Here is a 10725-nt window from a genome sequence, read left to right as displayed (position 1 = left end):
TCTCTTCTCTTCTCTTCTCTTCTCTTCTCTTCTCTTCTCTTCTCTTCCTTTCCTTTCCTTTCTTTTGCTTTTTGGAGGGCAATTGGGGTTAAGTGACTTGCCCAGGGTCACATGGCCAGTCTTTGTGTTAAGTGTCTGAGGTCAGATCTGAACCCAGGTTCTCCTGATTCCAGGGCCAGTGCTCTATTCACTATGCCACCTAGCCGCCCGCATACATAATTTTTTTTTTTTGCCTTTTGGAGGGCAATTGGGGTTAAGTATCTTGTCGCAAAGGTTACATGGCTAGTGTGTGTGTGTGTGTGTGTGTGTGTGTGTGTGTGTGTGTGTGTGTGTGTTAAGTGTCTGAGGCCAGATCCGAACCTGGGTTCTCCTGACTCCAGGGCTGGTGCTTTACTCACTGTGCCACCTAGCTGCCCCATGACTTCTTTTCTGGTGGCACCTGTATATCCCCATCATAATTTCTGGAAGTCCAAGAAATGATTTTTTTCTAATGAGGTTCCAGCTCTTCACACTCTAGGAAAAGCCTTCAACCTATTCTATAATCCAAAATGTTCAGTGGTTCTTCTTGTCTTATTCCTTCCCTGTGCTTCATTGTTCTTCCTTTCAGGCTCCTGGCATAGGTTATGCTTCCTCTGTGCCTTTTGTGACTCTTTCCCCTCTTTGTTTTCCCTTTAAAGAATTCCTTCCAAACTTCTAAGGAATATTTTATGCTCATTGTTTCCCCAGAGAGTAGTGAGGTGTGCCTCTAGCCCTTTACTTTCTCCTCTCCAAGAAAGATGGACCTGTATTTTTGCACAGACATAACCATTACTTGGCACTAGAGGAAACACAAATAGCATATTTGTTGTGGTGCTTTGAAAATTCCTTTTGGCCTCCATGTGTGTTGAAAGTAAAGTCCTTAGCCCCATGTCATTCTTACTGGTAGCTCTTGTGGCTATGTCTTTTGATAAAACCAACTTTCCCTATCTGTTTGCCCTTGGAGTGGGGTTCAGTTACTTGGATATTATGAGCCAAGCTTTATTTATTGAGGACTTCTTATATTTTCTTGTGATATGCTGCTACCTTGCTCAGCTGCCTTGGATTTCTATGAAACCTCATATGCAAACAGAAGCTGTTGTCCTTGAGTAGGGCTCAGAAATCTAACTTCCAGATGCTTCCCACAATTTCTTACTTCTTCTCTCTTTTCCCCACTGATTAGATTTCAGATTGACTTTCTGATCTTGACTTGTCATTGTCTGTGGCCTCTGTCCAAGGACAATGATCATCTCCCCTTAGCCCTTCCAAATCTCAGCTCTTCTAACAGTCTAACTGTGGTCTCTCACCACCCTAGTCATGCTCTCCAGAGCTCCAGTCTCACATCTAAACTGTGGTACTTGGAGCTGAATGCAAGGCTCCAGATATGGTCTGACTAGGGCAGTGCACAGACCATGCTGTTGTTCACATATGTGTAAGCATGAGAACAAAGAAACCAGGTGAGTACTCTCTCTAGGCATGTGTACTAATTTTTCAATCAATATGCAGCAGGCAGGCCCCAACATATATGTGTGCATATATATATATATATATACACATATACAAATACATATAGATATATACATACATGTATATATGTATTTATATATAAAATATATGTGTGTGTATATGACTGACTTTACTGTCATCATAACTGACTTTACTGACTTTATCATGTTCCAAGAGTCAGCACATTGTGTTTGTTATAGGATGGAAAGAACTGGGTCTTTAATCTTGAGTCTGCATACTTGCTGCCTGTGTGACCTTGAACAAGTCTCTTCCTTTCTCTTGGCTTCAGTTTTCCTACTCTACAAAATGATGGAGTTGACTTCATTTATACATTTGATAAAGTTCCACTTATGTGAATGGACTAGCTTGTGCCATGCTCCAATCAAGGGGGGAGGGGTTCACAATGCTACTGTGTTTCCTTTTGTCCCATGTGGCATGGGACAGGCAGGATAGAAGAGCCAGGATCTGGAGTGAAGCTAATCAAGAATGAGGGTGAAGTTAAGAGTAGATGTAGGAGGTCTTTAGGAAGACAAGGACTTAAGAGCAAAGGTCAGACTGATCCCAGAAACAGAAGAGTACTGCTATGTGTTCTGGGAGACAGGCAGAACCTCTGGTCTGGGCCAAAGAACTGCAAACTGGCTGGTGTCCTCTGATCCTAGAGCAGAAACTGCTTTACTTTCTCCCCCACTTTCATTTCATGTTTCCAGCTGGCTGTGAACACCCACAATCTATCCATAATGTAATTGACCAATAGTCCCAATACAGAGATTTTCTGCCATATTCTGGGTTAAATAGGCCTTTGTGGCTAGCCCAGGAAGCCACATACCACTCTGAACATTGTTCATTGGAGAAAATGTGCTCTGAATATTCCAAACATGCTCACTTTGGACAGATGATGTGTTTGGAAATTGAAGTCCCACAAGAAAATGACTTCCAGTGAGCAAATAGCCTAGCATACTCTGCTTGAGCAGCCAGATATGTTTTGCTCCCCGAATCTGTCAAAGTCTCTCCCTGGGAGGATGCAACATCCATTTGCTAAGGAGCCATGCAGGACTTGGTTGGAGGAAGCAGGCAGAGAGCTGGCTGAGGTACCACTCTTTAAACAGCCAAGTTTTGCTAGATGCCTTCCCACTCTGTAGTGCATAGCTAAGAAAAAGGCAGCCATCTTTTAGAGATGCTGTGGGTGCAGCCTAGCCTGAAGGCACTCAGCCTTTCCCTAAGCACCTTTAGGGAAGATTCTATAACATCTCTTATTAACAAAAAGTAGGATGTAGTGCTGGTCTTGAAGTAAAAAATTCTGGTGGTCTCCTGCTGATTTGCAGTGTGACCTTAGATGAGTCACTTCATAGACTCCAGAACTGAAAGGAACCTTTGAAATCACCAAACCCACCCTCTTTAAAAAAATTTATTTCATTTTTTGTTACATACTCCCTCCCAACCCCTCATTAGAGAAGGTTATCATTTGACACAGATATATATGCGGAACTGTACAATACATATGTTCTCTTGGTTCTGTTCATTTCACTCTGCATTATTTCCTGCAAGTCTTTCTGTGTTTTTTCTAAAATCAGGCAGCTCATGATTTCTGTTGTTTTTTTTGTTGTTTTCTGCTTTTTGGAGGGCAATTGAGGTTAAGTGACTTGCCCAAAGTCACACAGCCAGTAAGTGTGTCAAGCCTCTGAGGTCACATTTGAACTCAGGTCCTCCTGACTTCAGGGCTGGTACTCTATTTGCTGTGCCACCTAGCCACCCCCAGCTCATAGTTTCTTACAGCACAGTAGTAGGCCATCATGAAAGTATACCACAACTTGTTCAGCCATTCCTCAATTGATGGGCATCCTCTCAATTTTCACTTCTTTGCTACCACAAAGAGAGCCACTTGTAGCAGCAAGCACCCCAAGCGTCCCTAGGGTTGCTGCCAGCACAGGTTCTTAGATTTGCTTTGTTAAAGGAAAGCAACTCAAAATGGGTTAACAAGCTTACTTTAATCAGTCAAATATGTATCGTTTACCTAGTTCAGGGGAAAAAGGTCAGCACCCTGAACTTCAGAATATACAGACAGAATTATCAAGACAGAGAAACAGATCAAGTAGACAGATTTCCAAACTGTCCAACCATTACATCCATACCAAATCAACATCTGGGTTTCAAAGCCAGGGGGCTCTGGACAACGGCTTCCCAGAATCCAGATCAAATCACAGAACACTTCTCAAAGTGAGCCCCCAAAACAAAGCTACACATCAGGGCTTATATAGCCTTCTCCTGGCTCAGAGAATGTAACAACCTTATTGACTCACTGGCCAATCAAGAAGTATCTACTGAAAAAGCAAGCCTCCCACCCCAGGCTCCAGGTGCACTTTAGCCTAGGGGCAGGGAAGATCTTAAAAATTTATATTCCCATTACACCACTATAAATATTTTAGAACATGTAGCTTTTTTTTCCCTTTTTCCTTGATCACCTTAGGAAACAGACCTAATAGTGATATTACTAGGTCAGAGGCAATACAGTTTTATAACTCTTTGGGCATAATTCCAAATTGCTCTCCAAAATGGTTGTATTAGTTGACAATTCTACCAACAGTGTGTTAGTGTCCCAATTGTTCCACATTCCCTCTGACATTTGTCATTTCCCCTTCTATTATTTTAGCCAATCTGATGGGTGTGGGATGGTTGTTTTAGTTTGTTTTATTCTCAGAATTGTTTTAATTTGTATTTCTCTAATAAATAATGATTTAGAAAAAAAATTTAATATAACTATGATTTGATTTCTTTTATTCCCCCCCCCCAAACTCTCTTCATATCCTTTGACCATTTATCAATTGGGGAATGACTCATATTCTTATAAATTTGACTTAGTTCTCTATATATTTGTGATAGAAGGCCTTTATCTGATAAACTATCTATTCCACCCCCCCCCCAATTTTCTGCTTTCCTTCTAATCTTGGCTATATTTTATTTGTACAAAACCCCTTTTAATTTAAAATAATCAAAACTATCCTTTTTTACATCCCACAGTGTTCTCTATCTCTTGTTTATTCATAAATTATTCTCCTGTCCATAAATCTGATAAATATGTTGCATGCTCTCAACCCCCTCATTTTAACAGAGAGGGAAATTATGTCTCATACCACAGCCACTAGCACAGTAAATGGGCCAAAATTCAACCCCATACCCCTGTCTCCAAATTCAATGCTCTCGAGCACTGGCCCTGGAGTCAGAAGGACTTGAGTTCAAATCCGGCCTCAGACACTTAACACTTACTAGCCATATGACTTTGGGCAAGTCACTTAACCCCAACTGCCCTGCCCTCCCCCTCCAAAAAGCAAAAAAAAAAACCCAAATTCAGTGCTCTCGCCACCTCTTACATCATTCTGCTTACTTCCCCTTTCTGAGTCTCGTTTTTTCCTCTCTCCAATAAGGGGCTCAATTCTGCCAGTTCTGATGTTCTATGGGTCCATGTGTGGCTGTTGTTGGAAATTCTGCCTCTTGGTTAGTCTATACTGCCACAGGCCATGGTGGCAGTGCTAGGGTCAGTCTCAACTGGAATGGCCCGAAGTTCAATCATTGCCAGAGAAGGAGTTCTGGCCTGAGTTAGAAATCTGGGGAGACCCAACAAACTCCCATCCATTCAATAATGTAGTTCAACTCAGGCGGGAAATTCATTAGCAGCCAACTGTAAAATCACAGAGAGATCTGTTGAAAAGAGGGTTGGGGCTATATCACAACATTAATTAACTCCTGTCTTAAAAGGGACTTGCATTAAATCTGTAATGGAGAAACACCAGTGGCATTCTGTAATAGACCAAACAGTGACGGTAAATTACGATGAGTATTGATGAGTTCCTGTAAGAGGGGCCAGTGTGGTATGGGGCTGTACTAAGAGTCAGGAGGCCTGGGTTCTCTACCAGGCTCTGCCACTCACTTTCTATGTGATTCTTGATGAGTTATTTCCCTGCTCTGGGCCTAACTCCCCTCTACCTGCTCCCCATTGTAAAATGAGGGCTTAGAAGAAGGGTACTTTGCCAGGCCTTTCAAACTGTTCAGAATCCTTAGGGGTGGGGGCTACCTCTCCTGGCATACCTGGGAGATGGCCATGGTGCTGAGGATATCCTCAGGTTGAACAGGCACAGACGAATGCTGGATAAAATGAGGACCCAAACAATACAGGAGAACTACTAGCCCTTGTTTGGAAAAGAAAAACAAAAAAGGGGATTTGAACCTGCTTCCTTTTGGCATGTTCCCTAGCCTTCCTCTTCCCCTTCCCCTTCCCTCCCCCTTTTCTTCCCTCTCCTTCTCCTCATCCCTCCCTTGTCTTCCCCCTCCCTTTCCTGGAAATGAACTTTAAATCATAGAACTAAAAATTCTTAGGAGTGAAGAGAGACCAAGAGGAAATGCCACCCCCTCCACTGTCCTCCAAAAGAGTAATGGGATAAGGCGGAAAAAGGAAAAACCAGTGTAGCATTGTAAGCAAAGGCTTATGGGATGGTGACAAATATTGTTTCCTTCCTTTGCCTAGCCATTACTTGACCCCAGCTCGGAGTAGGCAGGAATATCGGGGGACCCCATGGAGTCCCAGCCTGGTCTCTGGAAATGAATGGGCACCATTTACAAAGCCATCGCCAAGCATTTGTGTGTCTAGTGGTTGTTTTCTCATTCATCTTAATCAGGTGCCCACTTTCAAGTCATTTCTTTGGCTCCTTAGCAAGAGCACATGGATTTGTCAGCTCTGGGCCCCAACCCCCACCAGATAAGGCTCTTTCACCAATCCTCCCAATCCATTCCTTATGGGCCCTTTCCTCTCTCCCTCTAAGCGCAGGGAGGTGTTTTGTCATCTCCTCTCTTTGTTGCCCATAGTGGCTTTACTCTGCTGCCTCCCATCAGTTAGGAGGCCTGCTGAGTGCTGGAAAGGGGACCATTACTTGGAGGGGTCTCAGAGCTTTCCCTGTTGACCTTCTCTAGAGGGAGGAGGATCCAGGAAGCCATGATGCATGAGACTGTTAGTGTGCTGCCTGCCCCTCCTTGGACTCTCTTTTCCTTGTCCATTTGCCTTGTTTTCTATGCCATAAAATAACTTGCCATGGACAAGAAGTAAAAAGTTGAGATGCTGTAACCCTTGGCCAAACCAAGCCAGATGTTTGTCATGCCAGAAGAACTTCCATAGGAGGGGATACCTGGCTTAGTCCCTTTTCCTCTCTGCATCTAAGGGGCTTCCCAGCTCTAATATCTGATGATGATACTAGGGGAATACAGATTTGACTGGATCAGAAGAGCACTGGGTTTGGAGTGAGATCAAACGCTGGTTACCCTTGCTGACTACTTATGTGACTTTGGGCCTTGGTTTCCCCATATATAAAGTGGAGGACTCTCAAGATGGGAGAGCATTTGATGGTACCAAGAAGCTGACTCAAGCTTTGGCAAACCTCAGTTTTTGCTGGTAGTTTGACCCTTCTCATTTCCCACTAGTTTCCCCAGCACTCACCTGGGCTCTGGCCCGTTGCCATCCTATTGAGGAGTCTGAGGCCTCACAGCCTTCTGGGCTATGAATACTCTTGCAATCGCCTCCCCAGGGCCTTGTCAGAATTCTGGGTCACTGAATGTGCTCTCTCATCCTTCCTTTAGCCTTGGTTTTTTGCTCTCCCACAGGTTTTCTGGGAACCCCATCTCAGGCCTAAAAAGTAGCTACATCTATTGCTGCCCTCTTGCCATTTTCCCAGGCCTGCGTTCTTCCCTTGCACAACTGATAGCAATATCCTTGCATTTTTGCTCTTCTCTGAATGAACTCTGAAGACTGCCTCCCTTCTATGACTCCCTAGTGCCTCACCATCAACTCGGCTTCTCCAAATGTCTCAAAAGGCATCCCAAAGGGTTTCTAAGGGGTACCCATTTGGGGAAGTCCTGCCAAATAGTCCAGGCTGGACTTGGAGATTGCCTAATTCCTCCATCATACTTTGGTGCCTGATGCCAGAGGCTGCAATGGTAAACCTGCTTGGGCCCTGCAGTCAGTACTAAGTCAGTGGGATGTCTCCTATATTATCTTTGTGCTGAATGGCAGGAGACATTTCTGGCTAACGCTATAGACACAAGATCATATCAGAGAGAGATGGAAAATATTCCTGGGGAAAGTGAGATAACTGGGTTTAAGAAATTTCAAAGAAGATAAAGAGAGTGGACCTGTGTGGAGGCATGGGATTATATCACTTGTTTGTGTTTGGGTCTTTTTCTCCCAATACTTTAGGCTGTCTCCAAAGCATGGTCCAGACATTCCAGATGACAGTACGGACAACATCACCATCTTCACCAGGATCCTGGACCGCCTGTTGGATGGCTATGACAACCGGCTAAGACCTGGGCTTGGAGGTCAGTCTCTATGTAGGAATCATGTGACTGTCATCTGCCAAATGCTCTGAATAGGCCAAGTTCAGTTACCATGATCTCAACCTTTGGATCTTGGAGACTAGGCCTTTGGTCTATGGTGGGGATTATGGGAGAAAGTCTTATGCTGTGCTTTTGAAGGCTTGGGTCTCTCCTTCACTGTTCTCCCCATGAAGCCAGTTCCTAGGCAGCTTTAGTACAGAACTATGTCACCATTAACCTTTCGGAAGGGCAAGCCTCAGCAGCAGTGGCCCCCCTGGCTCTGTCTCTCTGCCTGGCCTTGGCAGCCTTCATCAGGAGTGTCCCTCGGGCAGTGGGTCAGGACTTTCGGCCTTCCTGAGTTTCACGTGGGGTATTTCCCAATTGGAAGTGAGCAACAGGGTTCAGCTCATGGCATATTCCTGCTAACAAAGAACGTGATCTTCCCTAGGGAACTCAGCCTGGCTTTCCCTGGCACAGGCAGCGGGAACAGCCAGCAGCAGAGAGAATTGCCTTTACCTCAGGAGCCCTGGGCACTGTTCAGTTTGAAACTCAAAACATGAGTAATTCACTGCCTGAGGTTCGTCAATTTCTAGTCTAGAAACACTGCAGGATTGGTATTTTGTGCACTGATACAAGAGGGGATAGCAGCATCCAGGCACGTTGCATGTGGGTCGAATTTATGTCTGCTGGCTGGCCGGAGGAGAAGATTTATTTGTCTGTGCCCACATTCTAGAGTGGAAAGTGATCTAGGTGTGAATTATCTACATCTCTGCTCACTTACCCCTTGGGGCTGATCGATTCTAGGCCTTTGACTGAGTTTCCTCACAAGTTGGGGCATATGGGCAAAGACTTCAAGGCAATTTATCTAACATTTATTAAACACCTACTATATGCCAGGCCCTATGGTAGGCACCGAGGATATAAAAAAAGAAAGTTATCCTAGCTTTGCTGCCAAATCATTCTAGCTACATGGTCAAAGGGTTTGTATTGGAAGGGCCTGTCCTCAATGAGCTTGTTTTACTGGGTGTTACTTCTAGAATGTGTATTCAAATGAATAAATGCAATGTTATTTGAGGAAAGACAGAGGACTCACAAGAAATATTTTTTTTTTTGCTTTTTTTCTGGAGGGGGAAGGTAGGGCAATTGGGGTTAAGTGACTTGCCCAAGGTCACATGGCTAGTTTTGTGTTAAGTGTCTGAGGTCACATTTGAACTCAGGTCCTCCTACTCCAGGGCTGGTGCTCTATTCACTATGCCACCTAGCCGTCCCTGACAAGAAATATTATTAAGACAGGATTTGAACCCAGGTCCTCTGACAGCATTTTTTCAACTCTACTTGTTATTGAGAAGTTGTCTGTGTCTATGTATATATCTACAGCTGTAGAGAAACATATCTGAACTTTATTGTAGCCTTCTTTGAGGGGTGCAGGGCGGGAAAAAAGATCAAAGTAAAAAAGTGCAGAGCAGAAAACAAAAGAAAACTCACAAGAAACAAAGATGGACAACTCTCAACATGTCTCATTTATCATACAGGCTTTCTTGAAATGAAAATTCATTGTTACATATGTTGAATCCTCTCTTATATTCTGCTATACACATGACATGCTTTTTCCCCCTTTCTTACTTTGTATCTAAGTTCCAATATTTAAGTTTATGATATGCTTTTGTTTCTTTTCTCTATTCTATATTTGTGTTCTCGCCCTTGAGTCTAAAATAAAATTTAAAAAAAGTTGCCTTAACTCCAGCCCCATGGGAGTACTGGGCATTAGAGATCTGCCCTGCTTTGTGTCTCTTGGACCTAGAGGAAAGGATTAATGCATCAGGCTGGCCCATTCATCCATTGAGTTTATCACTTTCTTCCAGAATTAACCACAATCCCACTAATAGCTTTGCTTCCTTGTATTTCTCTGGTGAGTGGATCAATACAGGATGAATCCAGCTGAAAGGAGAGCTAGGGGACATTTGGACCCTGTCAGGCCTCCATAGCAAATGCAACTCTTTGGAAGCTATTAATAAGAGCGGTGGATGGCCCCTGGAGATCTCTCTTAGGCCCCTGATTCAATGACTCCCTTGAGCCTTTTCTCTGTAAGATTTCAAACCCTTCTTCAAACCATGTTGGTAGCCTGAAATGCAATAATACCCTTGTCTGGATAAGCAAACAAAGGCCTTTTCCCACCAGAACCAGATCAAACAGCCACAGCTGGGTTCAAAGAAGGATGGACTGGGGGGGGGGCTTGAGGAAGTCAGGCTGCTAAGACATTGCATCTTGTTCAAGGGATTTCCAAGGGAAAGAACCTCACCTCTGCTGTTGGAGGGCCTGGGTTCAAATCTTGCCTCTGCCTGTGTAACCTTGGATAAACCATTGGATCTCTCTGGGCCTCAAGTTTCTTTTGTGCAAAATGAGGAAATTAGATGACATGAATTCGGAAGTCCCTTTACTTTTCAATTTATGCTCTAGACCAGGCAAAATGATACTCTAAAGCTAGGACACAGCTCCAGGACCACCTCCTCCCTTCTCTGATCTCAGCTTTCCCTGCTGACAGAAAGTGAGTTCCTCCTTCTCAAATTTATCTTAGAATGCTTTACTCTATCCCCCTCTGCTTCATAGTATCCTTAGCTATCTATACACTGTATACCCATTGGATCACAAACTCTCCGAGGGCAGAGATTGGGCCTTTTCACTGGAGCACAGAGCCTGGCACTTTGGGAATGTTTGGTCAATTGGATTTAATTGTCAGCCTATGGATTGGCACCCAGAGGGTCTCAAAGAGTTAATTCATCTTCCTCCCTAGGCAGCATCATGTAACCTTCTAGCAGGGGCTAACTGCCTTTCTTTCCTAAGAGGGTCTGG

At 44.0% G+C, this 10725-nt stretch overlaps 1 protein-coding gene across 3 annotated transcripts in view; it reads left to right on the top strand.

The window, feature by feature from the left end:
* GABRA3 (gamma-aminobutyric acid type A receptor subunit alpha3) overlaps window positions 1-10725 on the top strand; it is a 168764-nt gene that overhangs the window by 40047 nt on the left and 117992 nt on the right. For all 3 annotated transcript variants that reach the window (XM_069063057.1, XM_069063058.1, XM_069063056.1), the window contains exon 3: window positions 7757-7878. In XM_069063057.1, the coding sequence (XP_068919158.1) occupies window positions 7757-7878 (122 nt within the window). The remainder of the gene's footprint in view (window positions 1-7756; window positions 7879-10725) is intronic.

This window comes from Petaurus breviceps, unplaced genomic scaffold, assembly GCF_028583685.1.
Source record: "Petaurus breviceps papuanus isolate PSGF00001 unplaced genomic scaffold, PetGlider_PUasm1.0 90535, whole genome shotgun sequence".
Lineage (NCBI taxonomy): Eukaryota > Metazoa > Chordata > Mammalia > Diprotodontia > Petauridae > Petaurus > Petaurus breviceps.
The sequence above is the reverse complement of the archived record's forward strand: the minus strand, read 5'-3'. Positions and strand labels throughout refer to the sequence as shown.